The following is a 27,625-nucleotide window of genomic DNA, read 5'->3' as shown; positions in this document are numbered from 1 at the left end:
CTCTTCATGAGCCAACTTAGGCAGGTTCTTCTGAGTTCTTTTTCAGCTAGGCCTTGACTCCTGGACTTCTGTGTTTCTCTCTGTGTTGTCCAATTTTAGCAAGAATCTTGCTAAGTCAGTTTAGCCAGAATCAGAATTCCCCATCTCCCATATCTGACCTGGTCCCTCATCTCCCACCATCCTGCAGGTGATGTGTGATCACTCTGGCCGGCCTTTAGTTTGGTTTAACCAGAATCCTACCCCTGCCCCTGATATTTTTTCTGAGTAATTTTCCATCCACCAACCCCTGCGCCGCTGTTTGGCTATAAATTCCCTCTTGCCATGTTTTATTCAGAGTTGAGCCCAATCTCTTTTCCCCACTGTAAGACCCAATTGCTGTGGTCCCTACTGGCCCCATCCTTAAATAACATTATTCAACAAGTGTCACAAATAATTTTTCCTTTAACAAGAAGACACAAAAAGCATAAAAGAAAATAGTGATAAATTAGGCTTCATTAAAATTTAAAGTGCCTGCTTATCAAAAGACACTGTTAAGAAAATGAATGGGCAAGTCTAGACTAGGAGAAGTTATTTGCAAAATATATACCTGACAAAGAACTGGCGTCTAGCATATGTAAAGAACTCTTACAACCTGAAAGTAAAAAGACTGTAAGCAATCCAATTAAGAAATGAAGATTCGAAAAGACATTTCACAAAAAGATACAAATAAATAGCCAATAAACCCATGAAAAAGTATTTAATATCATCAGTCATCAGAAAAATGCAAATTAAAATCACATTGTGACACTCCACATGTATCAGAATGTCTAAAATTAAAAAGATTGACAACACCAGATATCAGCTCTCAAGCAAATTAGTGGGAATATAAAATGGTATATATCATTTTGGGAAAAGATCTTGCAGTTTGTATAAAAATAAAATATATTGACCTACTGCCCAGCAATTCCATTTCCAGGATTTTACTCAAGATAAATAAAACATATGCTCACAAAAGACCTATATAGGAACATTCATAATGGGAATTCCCTGGAGGTCCAGTGGTTAAGACTTCTCCTTTCAATGCAGGGGGTATGGCTTCGAACCCTGGTCGGGGAGCTAAGATCCCACATGCTTCATGGGCAAAAAGCCAAAACATAAACAAAACAAAACCCAGAAGGAATATTGTAACAAATTCAATGAAGACTTTAAAAAATAATTTAAAAAATAAATTCCAAATTAAATATTTAATATAAAATTATAAAGGACCTAAGGGAAACATGGCATACATGAATGCTGATTGAGGAGGATATAAGGATAACAGGAAGTTTCTACTACACTGACTTTTTTTTTTCTTGCCCACACCACTTGGCATGTGGGGAACTTACTTCTCCCACCAGGAATCAAACCCTCAACTCCTGCAGTGGAAGCCTGATTCTTAACCACTGGACCACCAGGGAAGTCCCTACTGTGTTGACTTTTGTCAGCATCTTTTAAAACATATTTACAATGTATTACCCATTAAAAAATGTTTTTGTTAAGAGCGTTTGGCTAGAGAAAAGTTTAGCTCTAGCATAGTGAGTGAGAAGTGGGAAGTCTTAAGAGCCTGGAGAAGTTAAGAAGAGTCAGGTCAAGAAAGAACTTGACTTGGCCACAAAGCACAGCTTGTGGGATCTTAGTTCCCCAACCAGGGTTTGAATCTGGTCCCTCGACAGTGAAAGCACAGAATCCTAACCACTGGACAGCCAGGGAATTCCCAGGACTTGACATTTTTAAAGTGTAGGTTTTACAGTATGAATAACGGGGAGCTATGAAACGTTTTAAAGCAGTGGGTTGATACAATCACATCTGCATCTTAGATCACTCTTAGCTATAAAAGGGTGCATAGATCTGTAAGGAATAAAACTGAAAGAGGGACTGGACTTCCACCAGGTGAGGAGGGATGATGGTGGCCTGAACCAGGCAGGTGGTGAATGGTCATGGTGAGGTAGACAGATTTGAGAGATGTTGAGCACTTAGAATCTTGTTGATTGGATGTTGGAGGTGAGGGGGAGATCTAGAATGTTGTCCAGATGGAGAAGTGGTGCTAGTAAGGGATTGGGGGAGTGGATACAGGTCAGATAATGCATTTAGTTTAAGTGCCTTCCAGATGCCCAAATGCAAGTGCCTGATAGTCAGGCTTAAAACCTTGGAACTTGAAAGAGGGCTGCGGCTGAAGATAATGAATCTGGGATTCATTAGCACGTAGAGGTAACTGAAGCCCTGTAAGTAGGTGAGATCACCCAAGAAGAGCACCTACTGTGAAAAGGCAGAAGCCAGAATGGATGAGGAAGAAAAAAAAGTTCCCTGAGAAGGATCTAGAGCAGGAAAATTTGGAGAGCGATGGGAAGAAGTGAAAAGCGCTTCGGTAAGGAGAGAGTGGTCCTCAATACTAAAAGGCTAGGGGTGGTCCAGATGAGGGTGGAATGTGTTACTTGAATTAAATACAGGGAGATTACTGAAGATCATGGGAAGAATGGTTGAGCGGAGGGTTTAGGTTAAGCATAAGATGAAGCGGAAACATCTCGTCGCCGAAGTGGAAACATCACATCGCCGAAGTGGATACAACTCAAAGACCGAGAGGCGAGTGCAGCAGCAGGGGGAAAGACATTAGCTTTTTTCTTTTTCAAGGATCAACTGAGTGTATCTAAAATGATGGTGACAAAGAGCCAATACTTAGGGAGATAGAGGAGAGAGGGAGGAATTGAGTAATACCAGATGTGAGGGCTGGGATCCGAGCAGGAGAACCACCGCATCTTAGGTTAGGCGGGATGCCTCTTCCACCGTAAACGAAGGGAAAGGAAAGAGGGGAGCTGGCAGATTCTAAAGGTTTGAGGCAGGGAAGCTGATGGAATTTCGGTTCGATGGTTTCTATTTAACTCTGTAAAATAGGCCTGGAGTAAGGGGGTTGGCTGTGAGTAGAGGTTTGAGAGGAGTGCGGATTTCAAAAGCCGTTTAGAAATTCTGGGTGGCCTAAGCTGGCCCACGCTGGGGCCTCGCGAGGGAGACCCGGAGTGGAGCTCCGGGGCGGGGAACACCGCGGTGCGTTGCACAGAAACAGAGCCACGCGCGAGGTCCAGGACTAACTACAAGCAGACAGCACCGCGGCGTTTTAACACACCATTCAGGAAATCAGGGGAGGAGCCAACCCGACGCGACCAAAACGAAACCACAGATCCCGCGATACCACGGCCGCAACCTACGAAACTGCATGTGACGCTACCGCCACGCAGCGCGACAGCGAGTATTAAACGTCAGGATCCCGCGACGTCGTCGCCCTAATAGAACGCTCTCCCGGAAGTGGGCTCTGGATCGGGCAGTGAAAGTGGTAGCTGGTTGGCCCTGGGACCAGATCTCGGGAGGTCGTAGCTGAACTATTTCTCTACGTTTCTCCTCGATCCTTACTGAGTCTTCCAGGTCCGCGTAGTGAGAAAACGTCTCTACCATCATGGGGGGCGGAGACCTGGTAAGTGAGGGAGCCCAGGGCTGCGGGAGGACTGAGGCCGGAGACCGACTGGGGCTGGGTATGGAAATTGGCGGGCGTGGCAGTGGGTATTCTTGACAGCGCAGGCGTTTTTTCGGAGAGAGGGAGCTGTAGCCTTGGACAGGGGACGGATCACTAAGGCCATGGAGGGATCGGACAGAGACTTAGGAAGGTGTGTGAGGTGGTCGCCAAGGATGGCAGGTGGTGTTTGTTGACAGGGAGCCCTTCTGGCTAGAAATTCTGGAAGGCTCGGGGGCGGTTGGAACCGTGGCTAGGAAAGGAGGCAGGCGTGGAGGAAGTGTCACGCAGACTTTCTTTGCTATGTCTTGTCTCGGGATACACCTCCTTTTCTCGGCTAAGAGTTCAGTCATGCCCTGGGCTTTAGTAGGGTTGATTTGTGCCTCCATTCTCCTCGTCCCTGAGCCGTGTCCTGGGGTCACGGAAGATCTTCCTCATGTTCACCTTTCTGACTTCCACTCCTCCTTCAGTGCTGCATTCTGATCTGTAGTGGCAGAACTTTGTTCTGAATTCATAGCACTTAACATAAGTTATGTGGCTATTTCTCTTAAACCGTACAGCTCATTTGTAGGGGGCTAAGCCTCCAAATTGGGCAAATGTACCCATAAGAGCATGGTGCAAAAAAATGCTAATATCCCAAAAGTGTAGCTAATTGAACCAGCAAATAGATCCCTTTGACCACCTACCTATCCAGTAGCTATATTAGAGTTTGTCAGGTGTTATCAATTAGAATGAGTTCCAACATACCATCAAGGTTCATCTGATTTAGTGTCTTCAAGTAACTGCATTTAGGGACAGGAAAGCTCTAACGCAGTTTCACAACCTCAGCGCTGTTGACATTTTGGGCTGGTTAATTCTTTGTTGTGTGTGTGGTCCTGTGCATGTAGAATGTTTAGCAGCATCCCTGGCCTCTAGCTAGTAGCACCTTTCTCCTTCAGTTGTGACAACCAAAAATGTCTACAGACATTGCCAAGTGTTCCCTGGGAGGGAAAATCAACCATATTGAAGGCAAGAGAGGAGGACCATTAGAACAAGGTGGAGGGTTGGGGAGGAAGTGAGGAAGGACTGAACGACCTGATGAGGGGAAAGGGAAGACGAGAGAGAGAAAGGAAGCCCTCATTTTGTCCAAAAAAAAAAAATTATTTATTTTGGCCGCACCACGTGGCATGTAGGATCTTAGTTCCCTGACCAGGGATCAACCCCCTGCCCCCTACTGTGGCAGTGTTGGGTCCTAACCACGGGTGGCCAGGAAAGTCCCTCATTTAGGTTTCTTCACTGGTGTCCTGGTTTTCAATCCTGATCCTCTCCAATCTTTTACATACTAGGCTGATCATGCCTCTCAACTGCATATGAGTGTTTAGTGTTTTCTGCTGTCAACAGTATAAAATCCAATCCCTTAACGTGGCTTGTAAGGCCCTTAATCTGTTGCTTTCTTAGTTGGCTTCATCTTGAGCACCTTCCCATTAGCTTGCTCTCCCCTCTCCAGGCATGCTGAGTTATTTGTTCTTTCTCACCAATGGGCCTGCTGTTGTGTGTGCTGTTACTTCTGTGTGGAAATCTACCCCCACTCCTCCCTGCTTCCTATGTCACCAGCTAATTTGTAATTATCCTTAGATGTCACTTCCTCTAGGAAACCTTCCCTGCTTGGGAAGCTGAACCAAAGTAGGCTCATGATGAGGAGGGAGAGGAGAAGCATTCCTTGAGGGTGAAAGGGAAGATCAGAACCAGGAGGAGATTCTTGGGAAGGAAGGTTGAAAGAGGTACTAGGTGGGATTGTAAACCATGCAAGTTTAAGGCAGGTTAAGTGGAGTCCAGGAAAAGAAGGTTGTGTTCATAAGAATGAATGTCCAGTGCCAAAGGCGCTTGAATTCTTTTGCCTTTCAGAGTCTATACCTTCCCGCTTCCCTACTGCATCCCTCCTGTATTGTCATCACCAACCCTCACTTCAGGCATGGCCAGTGAAAGTCAGACTGATACATTTCAGGATGGAAGTATTTGAAGGGAATCTAGGCGGGGCCTGTTTTATCCTGAGGCTTTATGTACTTGAACAACCTCCCTCCCATCCCCCATGGGTGAGATTACTGGGTGCCAACCTTGCCACTGTTAAAGACATCTTGCCCTTACATGCCTGCCTTGCCATGAATATAGGGGTGGGTAAGGCAGGGCCAGTTATGCTGACCACCCACTCACTGCCTGCATTGTTTTCTCCCTCCTTTTATTTACCACAGAATTTGAAGAAAAGCTGGCACCCGCAGACCCTCCGCAATGTGGAGAAAGTGTGGAAAGCTGAGCAGAAGCATGAGGCTGAACGGAAAAAGATTGAGGAGCTGCAGCGCGAGCTGCGGGAGGAGAGGGCCCGGGAGGAGATGCAGCGCTACGCAGAGGATGTCGGGGCTGTCAAGTACGTGAGGAGCCGGGGCGATTTGGGCTGGGGGTGTCTTGGAGCGTGGGGAATTGCCGGACTGCCTGCAGGTGCAGCATCCAGTTGTTGCATAATAGCTGGTTAAGAGCGTGAGTTTGAAATCAGAGTGTCCTAGATTCTAAGGCTGGCTTTGCATGGACTAGCCTAGCCATGTAAGTGTGAGCAAGTTTGGGAGCCTTGGTTACCTCAGTAGAACCGGGGGAGTGAGAGTACCCAACTCCTACGGTTTGTTGTGGATCAAATTAGATGACATGTAAAGGTCTTAGTGTAGACCAAGTCCATGGTAGATGATTGCCAAATAACTGTGACTGAGGAAGAATGCCTGTACCCTGCTTCTCAGTATGTGTTGAGGCCTCCGTCCTACTTTTGTTTATTTATGGATTGCAGGCTCATTTTAGGGGGGCAGTGAGGTCCCATGGAAGGAGGTAGATGGTGTATCTGTCAGTAAAAGCTCTGTTACTGTGGACAGTCTCATTTGATTTTCCCCAATTTCAGTTTCCTCTTGTATAATATAGGATAAGAGTAACAGACAATAATCACTCTACCCATCTCATAAAAGGGGATGGAATAAATGTGTTCTGAGAAAAATAAAAAGCATAAAATATGCAGTGCATTCCTAAATCAGAATTGAATAAAAACTCCAGATAGACTAAAATTGAGTAATCTGTACTATCTCTTATTCATATCCTAGCCAACAAGTCTCCAGGGTGACATGTGACATACTTCCCCCATTGCATATCCAGGGCTTTTCCTTAGTAATTTCATAACAGGAGGATTTGTCACATTTAGGGGTGTGTGAGTGAGAGAGAGAGGGAGAGAGAGTTTCAATTCATGGAAATGGCATTATGGAATTTAGGCAGGATAACAATTACATTCTTTCAGGATTGGCAGAAGGGCATTCTAACTTAAGTATATAATTTGAGATGTTTTAAAATAAATGGAGTTTTGGAATTTTTAAAGTACAACACAATATATTTAGGGCATTAATATATAAAATGAGGTAAGAAAATGATACAAGTTTTTTTTAACCATACACATTAAATTATTTTACTTTAAATACTTTGTATAAATTATATTCTTTATAATTTAAATAAATTTCACATACTTGAATTAATTCCTGGGCAGCTTATATGACATTTCTGTATGTGAAGTTTGAGATTTTGTGAACCCTTGATTTTAAAACAAATGTCAGTTTTATTTCTCCAAAGAAGACATGCACATGGCTAACAAACACATGAAAAGATGCTCAGCATCACTAATCATCAGAGAAATGCAAGTCAAAGCCACAATGAGGTATCACCTCACACTGGTCAGAATGGCCATCATCAAAACATCTAGAAACAATAAATGTTGGAGAGGGTGTGGAGAAAAGGGAAGTCTCCTGCACTGTTGGTGGGAATGTAAGCTGGTCCAGCCACTATGGAAAACAGTTTGGCAGTTCCTTAAAAAACTAAAAATGGAACTACCATATGACCCAGCAATCCCACTACTGGGCATATACCCAGAGAAAACCATAATCCAAAAAGAAACATGTACCATAATGTTCATTGCAGCACTATTTACAATAGCCAGGACATGAAAGCAACCTAGATGCCCATCAACAGATGAATGGATAAAGAAGATGTGGCACATATATACAATAGAATTTTTTTTTTAATTTTTTAAAATTTTATTTATTTATTTATTATTTTTTGGGGGGTACACCAAGTTTAATCATCTGTTTTTATACACATATCCCCATATTCCCTCCCTCCCTTGACTCCCCCCCACCCTCCCTTGAGTCCCCCCCGCCCTCCCCGTCCCAGTCCTCTAAGGCATCTTTCATCCTCGAGTTGAACTCCCTTTGTTATACAACAACTTCCCACTGGCTATCTGTTTTACAGTTGCTAGTATATATATGTCTGTGCTACTCTCTTGCTTCGTCTCAGTTTCCCCTTCACCCCCCGCCCCCTCCCAAACCTCAAGTTCTCCAGTCCATTCTCTGCACCTGCGTCCTTGTTCTTGTCACTGAGTTCATCAGTACCATTTTTAGACTCCATATATGTGAGTTAGCATACAATATTTGTCTTTCTCTTTCTGACTTACTTCACTCTGTATGACAGACTGTAGTTCTATCCACCTCATTACATATAGCTCCATCTCATCCCTTTTTATAGCTGAGTAATATTCCACATCTTCTTTATCCATTCATTTGTTGATGGGCATTTAGGTTGCTTCCGTGTCCTGGCTATTGTAAATAGTGCTGCAATAAACATTATGGTACATGTTTCTTTTGGGATTATGGTTTTCTTTGGGTATATGCCCAGTAGTGGGATTACCGGATCATATGGTAGTTCTATTTGTAGTTTTTTAGGAACCTCCAAATTGTTTTCCATAGTGGCTGGACCAGCTTTCATTCCCACCAACAGTGCAGGAGACTTCCCTTTTCTCCACACCTTCTCCAACATTTGTTGTTTCCAGATTTTGTGATGATGGCCATTCTGATTGGTGTGAGGTGATACCTCATTGTGGCTTTGACTTGCATTTCTCTGATGATTAGTGATGTTGAGCATCTTTTCATGTGTTTGTTGGCCACTTGTATGTCTTCTTTGGAGAAGTGTCTATTTAGGTCTTCCGCCCATTCACGGATTGGGTATTTGCTTTTTTGGTATTAAGCTGCATGAGCTGCTTGTATATTTTGGAGGTTAATCCTTTGTCCGTTGTTTCATAGGCAACTATTTTTTCCCATTCTGAGGGTCGCCTTTTAGTCTTGTTTATGGTTTCTTTCGCTGTGCAAAAGCTTTTAAGTTTCATGAGGTCCTATTTGTTTATTCTTGATTTTATTTCCATGATTCTAGGAGGTGGGTCAAAAAGGATCTTACTTTGATGTATGTCATAGAGTGTTCTGCCTATGTTTTCCTCTAGGAGTTTTATAGTGTCTGGCCTTACATGTAGGTCTTTAATCCATTTGGAGTTTATTTTTGTGTATGGTGTTAGGAAGTGTTCTAATTTCATTCTTTTACATGTTGCTGTCCAATTTTCCCAGCACCACTTATTGAAGAGGCTGTCTTTTCTCCATTGTATATTCGTGCCTCCTTTGTCAAAGATAAGGTGCCCATATGTATTTGGGTTTACTTCTGAGTTCTCTATTCTATTCCAACAATAGAATATTACTCAGCCATAAAAAGGAATGAAATTGAACTATATGTAGTGAGGTGGATAGACCTAGAGTCTGTCATACAGAGCGAAGTAAGCGAGAAAGAGAAAAACAAATACTGTATGCTAACTCATATATATGGAATCTAAAAAAATGGTGCTGATGAACCCAGTGACAGGGCAAGAATGGAGATGCAGATGTAGAGAATGGACTTGAGGACACGGGGTTGCAGGGGGTGGGGTTTTGAAGGGGAAGCTGGGACGAAGTGAGAGAGTAGCATAGACATAGATACACTACCAAATGTAAAATAGAGAGCTAGTGGGAAGCTGCTGTATAACAAAGGGAGATCAAGTCGATGATGGGTGATGCTTTAGAGGGCCAGGACAGGGAGTCTTGGGAGGGAGGGGATATGGGGATATATGTATAAATACAGCTGATTCACTTTGGTGTACCTCAAAAACTGGTGCAAGAGTGTAAAGCAATTATATTCCAATAAAGAGCTTAAAAAAAAAAACAGATGTCAATTTTAGACAGAATATCCATTAGTCATAAGAGTTTCCTTTTCCACTAACCAAAAATAAAAAATTATTTTGAAATTTTTATTCAGCCAATAAATAAAGAAATAAAAATAAAAAAATTGAAACAATGAGAGATGGCAGTTAGTAGCTCCATTTTTTTAAAAAAACATTTTATTTATTTATGGCTTTGTTGGGTCTTCATTGCTGCACATGTATTTTGTCTAGTTGTGGTGAACGGGGGCTACTCTTCATTGTGGTGCACGGGTTCCTCATTGCCGTGGTTTCTCTTGTTGGGGAGCGCAGGCTCTAGGCACGTGGGCTTCAGTAGTTGTGGCACATGGGCTCAGTAGTTGTGGCTCACCGGCTCTAAAGCGCAGGCTCAATAGTTGTGGCCCATGGGCTTAGTTGCTCCGTGGCATGTGGGATCTTCCTGGAGCAGGGCTCGAACCCGTGTCCCCTGCATTGGCAGGCGGAGTCTTAACCACTGCACCACTAGGAAGTCCCACTGGTTCCATTTTAGACATGAGGCTATGGAAGTGCACAGAAGTAACTTGCACAGTTACCCAGTGGGGCAGTGGTAGAACCAGGCCAAGTCCAGTGGCACAAGATCTCAGCAACACAACATGTTCTCTTACTGGAGGGCCTGAGTAGGACTGATATTAGCTGATTCCTTTTAAGACTAGCTGGAGCCCTGAAAATACTACTTTATAGAAGTATCTGTCTTCATCCTTTCTTCTGGGTATGTTTTGCTCCTTTGCTTGCAGATTGCTGGCCTTCCTACCTCTTCATATCTCTTCTCTTTTCTTCACTTACTTAGCTTCGTTTCCCTCATCCCGTAACTGCTCCTGCTCCCCCAGGCTCACCGCTCTTCTCCCTTCATTCCTCTGGTACCAGCCTTCATGCTGACAACTCCCACATTTATCCCACACTAACTCTTGTATCTCTGTATATTCGGGCAGTTCTGCTTCAAGTGTCCCACAGTCACCTCATCACATACTTAGCTCTCAGCAGCACCGTTTGGTAATTTGTTGACCTCTGTGCCTTATCTGGTAGGCTGTGAGCAACTCATCTACCTGAATCCTTGTCATCTTTCTGACCTTTCACCTCTGCCTGGCACACAGGAAGTATGCTGAGTCAGTGTTTACAAATGAGTAAACAAATATTTATTTCCAGCTTCCCCATCTGTGTTCATGTCAGGCATGCATAGGCATGGTCCCTGGAGTCATCTTTGACATGTCCTCTTAGAATCCCCCCTGCTCAATCACTGACACCTGCTTTTCATTCAAAAAGTACTTCCCAGCTCCAGACCCGTTGCCCATAAAATGTCAAAACACTGTACACATTGGGCGACTGTCTGGGGTTCACAGGTGAGTAAACTGTAGTCCCAGCCATCTGAGAATTTAAAAAAAACCTGGTGGGAAATACAAAACACATACATAGAGAATAAAAAGACAAGCTAGTGGGAACATCAGTGATTTATGCCCAGGGTAAGAAGACGACAGAACTAAAAGGTAGGTTATGGGTTGGGGGGGCAAAGAAATTATGAAATACATATTTTATCTCTCTTCTTTTGGCTGCATTGGGTCTTCATTGCTCTGCGCGGGCTTTCTCTAGTTATGGCGAGTGGGGGCTACTCTTCATTTTGGTGCTCAGGCTTCTCATTACGGTGGCTTCTCTTGTTGCTGAGCTCAGGCTCTAGGCGTGCAGGCTTCAGTAGTTGCAGCTCGTGGGCCCTAGGGTATGCAGGCTTCAATAGTTGTGGTGCGTGGGCTCAGTAGTTGTCACTCACCGGCTCTAGAGTTGTGGCACACGGGCATAGTTGCTCCATGGCATGTGGGAGTCTTCCTGGACCAGGGATCGAACCCATGTCACCTGCATTGGCAGCCAGATTCTTAACCACTGCGCCACCAGGGAGGTCCTTTTTATCTCTTTAATACATTTATATTTCTTCTCCTAGTTGATTAGTTGCCCTTGAACTCAAAAACAAAACAAAATAAAAAAGACTAGCTAGTGTTTATTTAGTATTTACTTTGTGCCATGCACTCTTCTGAACACCTTAAAATTTCATTGACTTATTTAATCCCCAACAACCCTGTGAGGTAGGTACTGTTTTATCCCCATTTTACAGGTGAGGACACCAGTGCTCAGATGAGTTGCTTGGCTTTAGAGCCAGGATTCAAATCCATGTTGCCTGAGTCCAGAGCTTGTGGTCTTAACCATTATGTTATACTGCCTTTCAGGAAAGTGAGCTTGCCAGAATATTCTAGTCACCACTGCTCTTCTTGCTTAGACCTCTTTAAGCTCTTACGTAGTCTGCCCTTCACAGTCAATTCCCTCCAACCCCCCAGGAGTTTTCTATTATTTCAGTAATAGAATACACAAAACCAGGCAGAGAATTCTCCAAGGAAATGAAATGATGGTTGTGTTTCGCTGTTACTTGCTGCTTGGTTCTTCATCGTCTAAGCACTTTTTGGGGGGGGGGGATGGGGGGCTGCATTCGGTCTTCGTTGCCATGCACAGGCTTTCTCTAGTTGTGGTGAGTGGGGGCTACTTTCTGTTGAGGTGCACAGGCTTCTCATTGTGGTGCCTTCCCTTGTTGTGGAGCACGGGCTCTAGGCGAGCGGACTTCAGTAGTTGCAGCACGCAGGCTCAGTAGTTTTGGCACATGGGCTTAGTTGCTCTGTGGCATGTGGGATCTTCCTGGACCAGGGATTGAACCCATATCCCCTGTATTAACAGGCAGATTCTTAACCAACTGCGCCACCAGGGAAGTCCCTAAGCACTTATTACAGTTTCTTTTAATGCTGTTAGACATGTATTTTGATTATAAATATAAGCCAAGTGTGAATAAATAAATGTATTGTCTTTTTACACCTTTCTCCCATGTTCCTTTAACTAAAAAAAGTGCTAAATATCTTTTAATAGCCTATTTGGCCATGGTTGTCTCACCTGTGATTTAAAAACACATTGTATCTTGATCTTCCAAAATCCTTGAATTACAGGTTATTCTGTTAAAGAAATTCTGGGAAAGAAGTCATTGATATTGTTGATAGTCTCCCAAAGGTGAGGGTGGTAACTGAGTTAAAGACACCTGGGAGGGATCTTCAGCAGACCGAGGACTGTTGGGAAACTACCCAGAGGCAGATCTTGTAAATAAGATACCAGCTTCTCCAATTAACCCTAGGAGAATGCCACCAGTCATGGCTGGCTGACCCAGCAGCCGTGGCCACTGGCCCATTTTTTGCTCCTAGTGGGGCTTCTGTGAAGGCAGCACTTGTGACGAAATTCCAAAGGTCTTTCTCTCTAACATGCACCATCCAGCAGAGAATCATGGGAAACACCTCCCCAAAGTGCAAAGCTACCTCCCAACTGTGGAGGCCTGGTTTTAATAGCTGTCAGACTCCCTTGTAGTCTCTGGTTTATTCCCACTGGAGAATGGCAAAACCCTTTAATTGCGTAAAAGACACCACTACCTGTGGTACCCACCATAAATTCCCCACCATAGTCTTCCACACAGTTCTCCAGGGTATGGCTCTCACTCTTACTCCTCCATCTTGACCCCAGTGGCCCACAATCAATTCTTAATCATAGACTACAGTGTTTCTCAAACCAATCCTTTTAATAGGGAAAGAAATCTAAAGAGTTAGACCCTCTGTTACTGGTTTAAATTATTTGTATTAAAAATGTGCAAAGATATAACTAGGAAGATATTATTATGGTCATAGTTGTTATATAATCTTAAACAAAAATAAATATACAAAATAAAAAAAAGTCATGTTCAAAAACCATTGAATAGGGAGGGTGAGAGGGAGTCACAGGAGGGAGGGAATATGGGGATATGTGTATAAATACAGCTGATTTACTTTGGTGTACCTCAAAAGCTGGTACAGAAGTGTAAGGCACTTATATTCCAATAAAGAGCTTTAAACAAACAAACATTGAATCTAATATTATAGATAATACTGTTTTAATGCAACTCCTTTGTTACTTGCAGTGTGAATGTGATGTTGGCTGTTCCAATACATGCTCTTATGAATTCAGCACACCTTTACTGTCTGTCGTGTGAGGGCTCAATTTTCTAACCATTTTTTTTCTGTTAGAACCACAGGGAAATGTTTGGCATGCTACTGTGACATAATTTGACTTCCCTCTTTTGGCTTGAAAGCATAACTTGTTATTGCTGGTCTTTTCTTTTTATCCCCTTGAATGTAGTATTCCCACTGATGCCAAGGTGACGGTAAACACCAAAGCACACAGTAGGCGCGCGCAGCTGGTCACTGAAGTTGTTCTTGGTGATGAGCTTATCCAGAGTATGCATGCTAGCTGTTTCAGCTGCAGCGAAATGAAAGCACAATATAAAGACTTTGTAAAGGAGACTTTGCAAAGACTCATGCCCTAGGCTGAGTTTTTTTTTTCCCCTCATAAGTTGGTTTAGGCGTGTGGGAGTGACCTCCCCGCTAAAATGTAAACTGCATGACAGCTAGTACCGTTTCTTGCCAAGTGCCCCATGGACTGTGGTGTTTAGCCCTTGCTAAGGAGCCTATAGAATGAGTCCTGTTCTCTCTCTTTCTCTCTCTCTTTCTTTTTTCTTTCTTTCTTTCTTTCTTTCTTCCTTCCTTTCTTTCTTCCTTCCTTCCTTTCTTTTCTTTCTTTCTTTCGTTCTTTCTTTCTTTTTCTTTCTTTCTTTCTTTCTTTCTTTCTTTCTTTCTTTCCTTTCTTTTCTTTCTTTCCCTTTCTTTCTTTCTTTCTTTCTTTCTTTCTTTCTTTCTTTCTTTCTTTCTTTCTTTTTCTTTCTTTCTTTCTTTCTTTCTTTCTTTCTTTCTTTCTTTCTTTCTTTCTTTCTTTCTTTCTTTTTCTTTTTTCTTTCTCTCTCTCTCTCTCTCTCTCCCTCCCTCCTGCCCTCCCTCCCTCCCTCTCTCTCTTTCTTTCTTTCATGTTTGGCCACATCTTGCGGCCTGCGGGATGCTAGTTCCCCAACCAGGGATGATTGAACCCACACCCTCCGCAGTGAAAGCATGGACTCCTAACTGCTGAACCGCCAGGGAATTCCTCCAGCTGTGATTATCTATCCCTCGTGTTCAGGTTTTGTGTGTAGGTTTGCAGGAGTCTACATTTTCTTTGACTGCTTTTTTTTTTTTTCCCTTAAACTAGGAAAAAGGAAGAAAAATTGGACTGGATGTACCAGGGTCCTGGTGGGATGGTGAACCGTGATGAGTACTTGCTGGGGCGCCCCATTGACAAATACGTTTTTGAGAAGATGGAGGAAAAGGAGGCAGGCTGTTCTTCTGAGACAGGACTCCTCCCAGGCTCTATCTTTGCCCCATCAGGTGCCAATTCCCTGCTTGACATGGCCAGCAAAATCCGGGAGGATCCACTCTTCATCATCAGGTACGCGGAGGGGCTGGGAAGGGGGTTTTATTACAGAGATGCTTAGCAGAGATGTTATCTCACTTCTTGCTTCACAGTTGGTTTCCTGTTGGCTTTTATCTGCCATGTAAAAGGATTTGTTTCCATTTGGTTTCTGATGTTGAGAAGGAGGCTCTATTAAGGGTGCCTGGGGACTTCCTAGGTGGCGCAGTGGTTAAGAATCCTCCTGCCAATTCAGGGATCCCTGCTCCAGGAAGATCCCACATGCCGCGGAGCAACTAAGCCCGTGTGCCACAACTACTGAGCCTGAGCGCTAGAGCCCGTGAGTCACAACTATTGAGCCCATGTGCTACAACTACTGAAGCCCACGCGCCTAGAGCCCGTGCTCCGCAACAAGAGAAGCCATGGCAGTGAGGAGCCCGCGCACCACAACGAAGAGTAGCCCCCACTCACCGCAACTAAAGAAAGCCTGCGCACAGCAAAAAAAAAAAAAAAAAAAGACCCAACACAGCCAATAAAATAAATAAATAAATTTATTAAAAAAAAAAAAAAGGGTGCCTGAACTAGGCTGTATGGGAAGAGATTAGTAAATGGACCAGACCAGACCAGATTTATTCATTTACCTTTGGCTTCTAAACAAAAGTAAGAGGTAGAAGCAAGGTGAGAAAGACTGGCAGTCTTTTAGAAACTTGGGGATATGTGTTGAGTTGGCTAAGGGGGGTGAATAGACTTTTTTCCCTCCCTTCTTCCCCTCCCTTTTGTTTGTTTTTTGCAGTGGAACCCTTTGGAAAGGAACTTTAGAATTTTACTGGAAGCCCTAATATGTAACAGATCAAAGTGGAGCTGCATATTGGGTGTTAAATGAAATCATGCAGTGCGTTTATTTTTTTGTTTTTGTTTTAATTTTTGTTCTTTTATTTCAAGTGTGTAAAGTTGAACATTAAAAGATGTTTATTTCTTATTTACATGTCTTTTGAAAATTTTCTTAAAGTTACCTATATGTTACACATAAATATTTATATGTAAATATTTTCTCCCATTTTGTTAGCATCTTTAATTAATTAATTGTGGTAAAATATACATAACCTAAAATGTACCATCTTAACTATTTTTAAGTATACGGTTCAGTGACAGTAAGTATATTCACGTTGCTGTGCAGCCATCACCCCACCCACCCTTCTCCAGATCTTTTTCATCTTCACAACTGAAACCTTATACTCATTAGACAATAAGTCCCCATTCTCTCCTCTTCCCAGCTCCTGGCAACCACTTCTACTTTCTGTCTCTATGAATATAACTACTCTAGTTACCCATATAAGTGGAATCATATGGTATTTGTCCTTTTGTGACTGGCCTGTTTCACTCAGCATAATGTCATCAAGGTTCATTTGTATTATAGCATGTGTCAGAATTTCCTTCTTTTTAAAAATTGTGGTAAAATACACATGACATAAAATTTACCATTTTAACCATTTTAAGTTTGTAGTCCAGTAGTAAGGGTATCCAAATTGTTGTGTAACCAATCTCCAGAAGTTTTTCATCTTGCATAACTGAAACTCTATATCCATTAAACAGCAACTCTTCATTTCCTCTTCCTCCCAGCCCCTGGGAACCGCTATTGTACTATCCATTTCTATGAGTTGGACTCTTTTGAACCGCATACAAGTTGAAATCATTCAACATTCATTTCTTTGTGACTGGCTTATTTTACATAGCATAATGTCTTCAAGGTTCATCCATGTTGTAGCACGTTTCAGAATTTCCTTCCTGTTTAAGGCTGAGTAGTATTCCGTTGCATGTGTATATCACATTTTTTAGTCCATTCTTCTGTCATGCGCATTTGGGTTATTTCCACCTTTTGGCTATTGTGAATACTGCTGCTATGAGCAATTGGTGTACAAATATTGTGCATATTACTTTATAAACTCCTTTTTTTCACCTAATCATGTATGTGGGACGTCCCTCTATGCTGCTGACTGTGCTGCTCTAACATCATCTTGACTATCTATATTGTATGGATATACCATAATTTATTAATATGCTCCTTCGGATCCCTAACTTGTTTCCAAGTTTTCATTGTTATAATGTGAACAACTTTTTAGTGACCGTCCTTGGTTATATCCTTTCAGTAACAAATTCTTGAGGGAGCATTTGTAAGATTAAAGAGTTTGTGAGTATGTAAAGGCTGTAAAAGGTGTTGCCAAGTTGTTCTCCGGGAAGGTTGACCAGTTTACCCTCCTGTGAACCAAATATGAGAGTAAGATTTCTTCTTTTCTTTTTTTAATGGAAATGAATAAAACAAGCACATTTATTTTTTAATTCTTACACAGTTTCCTAGATTCCAGCAATAATGTGAAAGAAAAATTTTAGTCTTGAGTAGCAGCAAATTCATACATATATTCATACAGAATAGTGAGAGTAATACTTCTTGAAAGAGGAATCCTTTCTCTTTATTTCCCAGGGGGTTATCATGCTAAACCGTGGAGGTGGTACTGAAATGTTGCATACATTTGATACACAAGATGACATACATTTACTTGACCAGTTGGGAAGCCCTGGGCATGAAGCTTAATAAGCAACAGAGCAGACTTACTTTCTTGCACAATAGGGAACCAGTGTGAACTTTCCCCACAATATCTAATCCCTTAGCAGATCTGGGGAAGATTTCTGTCTTCCACACAGTCATGCAGATTGCACCATGTGGCCTGTCTGCCTGCATTTAGAAAAAAGATTGCTGCATAGAATTATAGATAGTAGAATGGATGATTTCATCCCCTTTCTGAAAGAAATAATCATGATTTTTATAACTTCTCTTTAGGAAGAAAGAGGAGGAGAAAAAAAGAGAGGTATTGAATAATCCTGTGAAAATGAAGAAAATCAAAGAATTGGTAAGTAGTGCATCAAATAAGCATCAAGAGCTACTTAACGTAAGAACTTGTCTCCATTTACTTTCACAAGAGGGAAAACAGAATGGCTTTACACATTTTTGTCTTTTAGAGACCTTCTCCTGGTGACTTGCTGCAATCTTAATATATCCAGCTTAATTATGCTTGATTTTCTCTTTCTGTCTTTTGATTGGAAAAGCAGCATGTCATATCATTCTTCCAGGAAAAGAGGGGTGTTAGGATACGCCTGTGGAAAGCACGATCATACGATGTGTTCAGGAGATCAGGCGGTATCAGGCATTTAGGGCCCATTCATCATTCACATAACATGTGATTGTTCTCGGAGCAGTTGGTAAGGAAGATTTAAAGATTGACCTTGCAGTCCTTGATTACTTTCAGCAGAGTTGGATTCTTTTGACAGAATGGGAATTCCTAGGCAGTGGTTCCGGGGACTGTTTCAGAACACAGATTCCCAGCCCCACCCACCAGAGAGTCTGGACTATTCAGTAGTCTAGGGGGTGTTTGTGCACAACCAGGGTCCAGACCCTCCACTCTTGTTGACAGGGGATGTCTGATCCTGTCCTGGACCGCTGTAGACCCAGAGACCTGGAAGCTGGTAGTTTATGCATGACCCCGTCCCCTCAGAGGGACTGACAGGGGTCGCAGTAATCTTGTATGATTATGTTCTGGGCATTTTCTAGTTGCAAATGAGTCTGGAAAAAAAGGAGAAGAAGAAAAAGAAGGAGAAGAAGAAGAAGCACAAGAAACATAAGCACAGAAGCTCCGGCAGCGATCGTTGCAGCAGTGAGGAGGAGCGCGGCCGGGGCAGGTGAGTGTGTGGAGTGGCCTCCGGCACCACCGGTTCACTCACTCATTCATCCCACACATGCCAACTGGATGCCTGCTCCGGGCCGGGAACCCGGTTCTGGGGGTTCAGTGGAGAACACTCGCACACCGGCCCTCCGTCCCCAGAGCTTGCTGGCTAGCACTAGAGTTCCCGGAGGTATTGGCCAGACCCCCAGCAGAGCTGGCTATAGCTGTGTCCGTCTTAGGTCAGACGTCTTGGATATGACTTTCATCTCAGCTCTTGATTCCTCCAAGACTGAAGTGGGTTTTATGGAGGCTTTCTTTTTTTTCATGCATTAATGGGCCCATCTAGGCCCGTTGTGTGTGTCTTCTCTGTGGTAGCCGCCAGCACCGTCGCTGCTGACTCACTCGTAGTCCCTAGAATAGCAGCACGCGGTGAGAGAAGAATGTGCTCGGGTGCTGGCGCTGAAAAGCGAGACCCACGGTTTTTCACAGGAAAAACATGACTGTGCTGATGCATCTTCCAGCAAAGATAGAGAAACACCCTCCCACGTGAGAGCCAGGAGGTGGGAGAGGGCATGTTTGAAACAGGAAGCATGTTTCGGCGCAAGAACTGTAAACTGGACCTTTAGGCATTTTGTTTTTCAACGAGTATGTGTTTTAATCTCTTAGATCGCAAAAGAAGATAGCAAATTCTTCCCCCATTTTGTCCAAAGTCCCTGGATATGGCTTACAGGTAAGGATACGTACGGGCTTCTCAAAGGGAGTGACTGTGGGACTGTGGAGCGTGCCAACCTGGCAGCCTTTTTGGATATAGAGCATTTTTAGCAGCCAATCAAATATGCAGAAAGAAGGGAGTTTGGGCAGCGAAGACTAGGGTTGCAGGGGAACAGGCCCATTCCTTTTTTTTTTTTAATTATTTTTGTTTATTTTTGGCTGTGTTGGGTCTTCGTTGCTGTGTGAGGGCCTTGTCTAGTTGTGGTGAGCAGGGGCCACTCCTTGCCGTGGTGCTTGGGCCTCTCAGTGCGGGGGCCTCTACCATTGTGGAGCACGTGCTCCAGGCATGCAGGCCTCAGCAGTTGCCGTTCATGGGATCCGTAGTTGTGGCTCCCTCCACGGCATGTGGGATCCCCCGGACCAGAGCTTGAACCCATGTGCCCTGCATTGGCAGGCAGACTCCCTACTGCTGTGCCACCAGGGAAGTCCCAGGCCCACTCCTTATCAGTGAGCCTCTGACTATGGCTGAGGGCCCTCTGAGCAGAGAGGCTAAACCACCAGTGGGCATTTAGGCATTCCACCCATCCCTCTGCAGGTGATTTACATGAAATGTGCACATTTTAAGTGTACGGGTTGATGACTTTTTGATAAATGTACGTCCCTCTGGATTCCTTTTTTCCCCTCAATGTGTTTAACCTTAGGTCCTGTCCTCCATGTTCTGCCTCCTGCTCCGCCTTAGGCTGTAGCAAAGACAGTTTAGGTGGTTGGGTGATACATCCTTTCAGGGCATTCTGAGGATAACTTGCCTAAGTTTGTACAGCTCTCACTGATAACTGTGTAATGGGATTGGTACACCCAGTTGGCTCCTTATAGAACCTCAGTGCTTATTCATTCTCTTGTTTCACTGCATCGTCTCCTGAGCTGCTGGATTTTCCTATGAATAGCTTTTCTTCCTTTCCTTGATGATATAGGTCAGGAACTCTGACCATAGCCAGGGACCACAGGGTCCTCTGACAGCTGAGCAAAAGGGAGTACGTGGGTTGAAGAATTACTCCAGGTCCAGAAGCTCCTCTCCTTCACCTCCCAGACATGCCAGCAAGAAGAGCACCAGAGAAGCAGGGGCCCGGGACAGGAGGTCCCGATCCCCGGACAGAAGATCACGGTCCCCAAGACCAAGCAAACCGTGAGTGTGTGAATTCAGTGGGAAATAACCTGTGTATGTGGGGGCCTGGTCACAGCTGGTGTTTGCTTTTAGTGATATCTGTTCAATAACTTTTCCAAATGTCTTTGCTTTGTTTTTATTTTTTTTAATGTAAAGCTCAGACCCCCAGAACTACACATTTATATATGTGGAATCTCTGGAGTGAGATTCATATTAAATCTTATGTATCCTTATGCCTTTGTTTTTCTTCCGTTTCTTCCCTCTATTTTCTTCAATTTGGATTATAATCCTAAAACTGTTAGCTTTTCTTCCATCATTTGAGGGACATGATAAAAGTCCCTGTATTGAAAAAGCTCTCTCCTCTCTGCCCTCTGTATCTGTTACAGGCACACCTCGAAGGTAAATAGGAAAGACAGAGGCCGAAGTAAGAGCCCATCACCTAAAAAAGAGGTCTACCAAAGGCGGCATGCTCCTGGGTACACCAGGTGAGTCAAGAGCCCTGTAGGTTAACTTCAGGCTCGCAGGCCGGAGTCTAGGAGTGGCTCAGATCAGGGCAAGTGGATAATCTGTGTCACCTTTTTTGCCCACCCCTCTTGTATTCATCTTGTCAACTTTTAACCATCTGCCCCCCACCCACGAGTCACATTGAAAGGACAAAGTAAACACTTTTGAACTATTGAACTAATGACAGATTCACTAAGGGTCTCTCTCTCAACATCTGTAAACATGTTATTCTCACAGAGATTTCCGCAGGAAGCTTTTGTTAAGAGTGTGCTGCTTTCACGAGGCAGCAAGCAGGAGGGTGGTCTCCTTGAGGGCAGACACCCTGAGATGAGCTCTGTGTTTGAGCTGGGTGTGGCGTGGCCAGACAGAGCGCGCGTGTGCAGTCTCGGGAACTGAGGGGAGTTGACTGTGCCCTTGAAAGGCTGTTCCTAGGGGTCTCGATTGCCCTTAGACGTGTAGGTGAGGGAATTCCCTGGTGGTCCAGTGGTTAGGACTCTGCGCTTTCACTGCTGTGAGCTCGGGTTTTAATCCCTGGTTGAGGAACGAAGATCCCGCAAAAAAAAAAAAAAAAAGCTTAATGAGTTGGGCAACTTTTGTGTACTTCCTTTAACTGCCTCCCCCCATTGGCTGCACATTAGAATCACCTGGAAAGCTTAAAGAAAAACCAAAATCCCAATGCCTGGCTGCACCCGAACCCTATTACGTCATAATCTCTGGGGGTGGGCCCAGGCATCAGTATTTTTAAAGCACCCCAGTAATTCCAATGCACAACGAGCCCTGAGAACCACTGAGAGATCATAACAACCTCTTTTATTCACTATGTTGTTAGAAGAGAGGCAGACCCTAAGGTCCCTTTTAACTCTTAATTGCCTGATTCTCTAAGTTTAAGGTTTAATTTTGATTGGCAACTTCCCAAAATACGTTACATATTTCCCTGCCTTCCCAGAGAGGAAGGGTATATGGTGACACTGGGTCAGTTCTTCAGCTGTGCTGTAATTCAGGCTGTTCTTAGAGATGGATGCTCATGAGTGTGTGTATTTTTTTAATATATTTTAAGGCACTTGGTCAGCACAAGGTCTGCTTTTTCAGATCCTGCTTTGTTTTTCTGTCTCTTTTGCCATCTGCCACCACTTGAATTTGTCTTACTTTGTCGGCCTTTCCTTATTGCCCTTAGAATCTTTGTTGAATTTTGTGATTTAAAATGAGTTAGATACTTACCTGGCAGGGGAGATACCATGATCACGAAGGTGGTTTTCCCAGGGCGAGGCTCACCCATTGCACTGCGGGTGTGCTGACCTCTGCGATTTCCCCAAATGTGGGAAACTCGGCTGCATAATTTGTGGTAGTGGGGGACTGCGAAAAAAAAAAAAAAAAAAAAAAATGAGTTAGAATAGGACTTCCTAGGTGGCGCAGTGGTAAAGACTCCGCCTGCCAATGCAGGGGACACGGGTTCGAGCCCTGCCCTGGGAAGATTCCACATGCCACGGAGCAACTAAGCCCGTGTGCCACACACACACACACAAAAATAAAATAAAATGAGTTAGAATAAACAACAAGGACCTACTGTGTAGGACCAATAGACCACTACTTCAATAAAATTTTAAGAAATAAATAAAATGAATTAGAGCCCTCAAGACCTCTGTTTTCCAGCAATGGAAACACAGAAACGTGAAAGCATGGATTTTGTGATATCTCTGTGTTGATTTGGTGTTCCAGGTAGTTGAACACCAAAGATGTAACCAAGATGGTGCTGAATTGAGACAAAAGAAACATTACAGCTGTAAAACCTTTCTTAGCACTATTTATACTGTTTCTCAGATTGAGAGTCACTGGATATTTCCCCAAGGGCCTGAGAGTTCTGTAAGAATTAAAAATTTTTTTAGTTCTCTTTTGCGTGTATGTTTGGTTTTAATTAGTGATCTAAAACAACTTTCTTGTCAGTTGGAAAGATGAAGCTTCTCTTTTGCAGTGAGGTTCTCAATTTAAAGCAATTTCTATAGACTAAGACTTTTTTCTCTTAAGTTTTTTTTGGGGGCCTGGGGGATTCCACATTATTTTTCCATTGCTTTCAGTGCTTCTTAAATGTCTTACAGTCAACACAGTACTTTTTTAAAAAAACTGTTTTATTCAAGTATAGTTGATTTGCATCGTTTTTTTTTTATAAATTTATTTATTGGCTGTGTTGGGTCTTCGTTGCTCACATTGGCTTTCTCTAGTTGCAGAGAGCAAGGGCTGCTCTTCATTGCGATGCACGGGCTTCTCTTGTGGAGTGACATCTTTTCATGTACATGTTGACTAGCTGTATATCTTCTTTGGAAAAATGTCTCCTCAGGTCTGCTCATTTTTTAATTGAGTTGTTTGTTCCGATATTGAGTTGTTTGAGCTGTTTATATAATTTGGATATTAACTCTTTGTCAGTCATATCATTTGCAGATATATTTTTCCCATTCAGTAGGTTTTGTTTTGTTGATGATTTCCTTTGCTGTGCAAAAGTTTTCAAGTTTAATCAGGTGCCATTTGTTTCCTTTGCCTGAGGAGATAGGTCCAAAAAAATAATTGTTATGTCTCAAAGAGAAGGACAAATATTGTATGCTAACTCACATATACGGAATCTAAAAATGGTACTGATGAACTCAGTGACAAGAACAAGGATGCAGATACAGAGAATGGACTGGAGAACTCGAGGTATGGGAGGGGGCGGGGAGTAAAGGGGAAACTGAGACGAAGCGAGAGAGTAGCACAGACATATATATACTACCAACTGTAAAATAGATAGTCAGCGGGAAGTTGTTGTATAACAAAGGGAGTCCAACTCGAGGATGGAAGATGCCTTAGAGGACTGGGGCAGGGAGGGTGGGGGGGACTCGAGGCGGGGGGGAGTCAAGGAAGGGAGGGAATACGGGGATATGTGTATAAAAACAGATGATTGAACTTGGTGTACCCCCCCAAAAAATAAAAAAAAATAAAAAAATAATTGTTATGTCTTAACGTTAAAGAATGTTCAGCCTATGTTTCTTAAAGGAGTTTTATGGTTTCCGATCTTACATTTAGGTCTTAATCCATTTTGAGTTTATTTTTGTATGTGGTGTGAGAAAATGTTCTACTTTCATTCTTTTACATGTAGCTGTCTGGTGTGGTTCTCCTGTGTGGTTCAGTTTCTCCAGAAGCTACCGGAGGGTCTACCTCTGGGAGGTCTCCTGTAGATGTTTGGGAGAGCAGTCACTGGCTTCCCTGAGGCAGGCATGAGGACTCCAGGATGTCTTAATTTCTCCTTATACATGCTTTGAATTAGTCCCTTTGTTTTCAGCCCTGTGTGCCACCCTCCAAAGTACTTGGTGCCTATAATCCCTGAACTTTTCCTGCATCTCTAGCTTCTGATCAGTAACAGCATTTAGGATTCAGTTTCCTCTAATCTGTTAAAGTGATTACCACTCCTTGGTCCACTGCCATCTTCTGACAGTTTGTTCACATCTCTTATCTAGTGTTATCTCCTCTTCCATTTTCTTTGTGCTTTTATGTATTTAAGTTAGTGGGTTTTTTGAAGAAGAACCCCATAGATAACTAAATGTCAAATTTTGGTATCTTAATTTGATTTCTCAAAATTGGGCTCCCACTCCCTTATGGGACTCCGATAATTACTTTTCCTTTTAAAGGGGGATCTGTACATCACACCAATTTGAGAAGCAATGGATTTAGATGTCAGATATTGGTAAATAGTGAACGAGCTGGTTCATCATCTCCTCTTCTTGCTCTTCATTTGCAGTGAGTTCCAGGAAAGACCTACCTGTTACTGTCTGAGGCTAAGTTGCAATCTTCAGGCATCTTGCTTCTAGCTTAGTCCTAAAGTGGTATACTCATGCACTATGTCCATGAATTTCTAAGCATCTCTAGTGGGTAGATGGTAGATGTCAACCGTCACACGGATAAACTTAGTCCCCTGTTCTTGAAGTTGTTGAGCAAACAACTGGAATATAATTGTCATAGATTGAGGCTCCTGATTAGTTCTCAATTTATTTTTTGTATTTATTGTTTCAGAATAATTACTCCAGAGATTGTTGAGTGAGAGTATGGAATCCTTCACTAAAAGTCTTTGAAATTTGAGGGAAACCACCTGACCAAGACGTTAGGAAGGAAGGAAGGTCATGCTGAGCGTGGCACTGGGCTGGGCATTTCCAAGGGAAGAGAGCCATGGGCTGGAGAACCTGGGATCCTACCTGGTTTCTCGTCTCCCTGTGGTGTTTGTTTGTTTGGTTTTTTTGTTTTTTTGCTGGAGAGAAGCAGACCTTAGGGTGATTTCTGTGTTCAACAGAAAGCTCTCCTCAGAGGAGCTAGAGCGAAAACGGCAAGAGATGATGGAAAACGCCAAGTGGCGAGAGGAAGAGAGACTGAACATCCTCAAGAGGCACGCTAAGGACGACGAACGGGAGCAGAGGCTGGAGAAGCTAGACTCCCGGGATGGGAAGTTTATCCAGTGAGTGCATCCTTTTCTTGCCTCACAGCTTTCATGGCAATAGTCGCAAGGAGGCAGTTGGGCAGCTGGCTTATTCATTGTGTTCCCAGTGTTTCTGTGTCTGTGCGGAGCTCAGCCCCCAGATACCATAGTTACTGCTCCCAGCTTCTGACCAGACAGTGGGATGTTTTTCATTTGAGGGGAGGAGAAGTGAATTGGTGTTTTCACTGAATCTCCTTGGCCTTCTAAGAACTCATGGCTCAGGAAGACTTTTCCAAATGAAGCTTGGACTTATTTTCCAAAATAGATAAATTTTCCCTTATAAATTTATAAAAAATTGAGTTCCAGATGGAATCACTCAAAAGTTATCTACGTAGGCTTAAGAGAGCTTGTGTTTCTACAGCTGCTTTATGGCCAGCAACCTGTTTCTTCTAATTCTGCCAGATAGTTGACCAGTTGACAAATGCTTGTTACTTAACTTTCACCTGTCTTCTCTTCCCAGCCGCATGAAGTTAGAGAGCACATCTACGTCCTCTCTGGAAGATCGGGTGAAGCGGAATATTCACTCTCTACAGAGAACATCAGTAGCTCTGGAGAAGAACTTTATGAAAAGATGAAAGCCACCCCCTCTTTTGCTGGTTTCCCTGAAATTTCCAGGGAGGCTGCTGATCCCTTAAAAATTCTCTTTATAAGAGTTCAAATGGCTTCTTCCACAGATGTCAAATCACCACTGTTCAAAGTGACTCTCCTCCATGGATTCCAAAAACAGCCCACTTCTTTTGAGAACCAGTGGGACTTGCTCTATGGGATCCTCGGTAACTTGCTGGGTGCAGAGAAGGTTTTAACAGTTTTTAAATGGGTGGGCACTGGAACATGTAGGTGTGAGCACTCATAGTGCTCTGGAAGGAGGCTCCCTTATGCCCCTTCCCTCCACCTATGTGAACAGACCTATTTTACCACCTCAGTATAGACTGAACCTTTCAGAAACCTCTCTTCCCAGAGGCACCCAGATAGATTGTGCTTACCAGGGTAAATGAACATTTACTTGATTTAGTAGATAATGTGACAGAATGATGTCAGATTATTAGGGCAGAGCCATGGGAGTGACAAAGAATCTGGAAGTGAAAACAATGCAAAAAAACCCCCAAATGAACTGTTGGACTATCTTTCAAACTGGAAAGTATAGTGTGTATATGTACAAATGTATAATTTTTACATGCTTTTAAAAAAAGAAGGTAGCTTTGTGAGAATATCTTGTTTGGTAAGTGACTTTACTGTGTAATAGAACCACATTGTATCTTGTTATCCAGTAACACAATAAGGCAGGTCAGCTTTTCTTTCCTTTCGGAATCTGGCTAGTTTTGGATGGGCCTGGGTTTATTGATAGGATCTAGAGTATCTATCCTTTTACACTGCTTAGAGTCTCTGATGTGGGCAGTGCAATGCTGAAGTCAAATGATTTTAGAGGAGTCAGGACCAAACTACCAGTATGCTCCCTGGCTCTTAAAAGAAAATATAATGGAAGCTGTTTATTTCATGGCTTCCTTTTTATCATGTAGTAATCTTATTACAATTCTAGATTTTCAGGAGTTGTTTGCTATTATTTTTTAGTGAGGTATTAAACAAAACAAAACAAAACAAAAAAACCCTCAGACTGGTGGGGTCAATCTCCTGTTTACCTCTTTCTCTGCTCTTTTACCAGAAGCCCTCATCCGACCCAGGAAGTCCTAGGCACTGTTGACCCACACATTAGCTGGGCTAGTTCCTTGTTCTGCTAATTCCTAATTCTGCTTACAACGAATTTGGATTTGTATTTTTGAGCACTTATGATGCCAGACACTGTTATGCTTTAAAACCCAGTCTTTCCTCAGAGAGAAAGTAACACACACTTGTTATTCATTTAATCACCTTATCCTGCTTCCCTATACTAGGGTTAATTTTGTCTTTTATTACTTGGCAATAAAGTCTACATTTATTTTTGTAACTGTGTAAAGAGCCACCTGTGCTGAGTGCCGAATTCCCGAATTCCCATACAGAACAACATTGATCTGCAATTTGTGTCCAATATAAAATGGAGAGCCTTAGTCGGAGAGGAATTATGTAACAAAGCGTGGGCAGTTTACTCAAAGATTTCATCGAG

At 43.1% G+C, this 27,625-nt stretch overlaps 1 protein-coding gene and 2 pseudogenes across 1 annotated transcript; 2 read left to right on the top strand and 1 right to left on the bottom strand.

Moving 5' to 3' along the window:
* The first annotated feature begins 3,269 nt into the window (after positions 1 to 3,269).
* On the top strand, positions 3,270 to 27,468 carry CWC25 (CWC25 spliceosome associated protein homolog). The gene is made up of 10 exons (XM_057715631.1): positions 3,270 to 3,481; positions 5,746 to 5,918; positions 14,745 to 14,981; positions 17,779 to 17,848; positions 18,547 to 18,674; positions 19,325 to 19,388; positions 20,341 to 20,552; positions 20,918 to 21,016; positions 25,345 to 25,506; positions 25,988 to 27,468. The coding sequence occupies exons 1-10, from the start codon at positions 3,464 to 3,466 to the stop codon at positions 26,100 to 26,102; spliced, it is 1,278 nt and encodes a 425-aa protein (XP_057571614.1). The 5' UTR covers positions 3,270 to 3,463; the 3' UTR covers positions 26,103 to 27,468.
* Positions 12,628 to 13,911, bottom strand: LOC130840233 (mitochondrial import inner membrane translocase subunit Tim17-A-like; annotated as a pseudogene).
* LOC130841104 (U1 spliceosomal RNA) lies at positions 22,246 to 22,393 on the top strand (annotated as a pseudogene).
* Positions 27,469 to 27,625: the final 157 nt, after the last annotated feature.

Source organism: Hippopotamus amphibius, chromosome 17, assembly GCF_030028045.1.
Source record: "Hippopotamus amphibius kiboko isolate mHipAmp2 chromosome 17, mHipAmp2.hap2, whole genome shotgun sequence".
Classification (NCBI taxonomy): domain Eukaryota; kingdom Metazoa; phylum Chordata; class Mammalia; order Artiodactyla; family Hippopotamidae; genus Hippopotamus; species Hippopotamus amphibius.
Note: the sequence above shows the minus strand (reverse complement) of the source record. Positions and strands in the feature narration are given on the sequence as shown.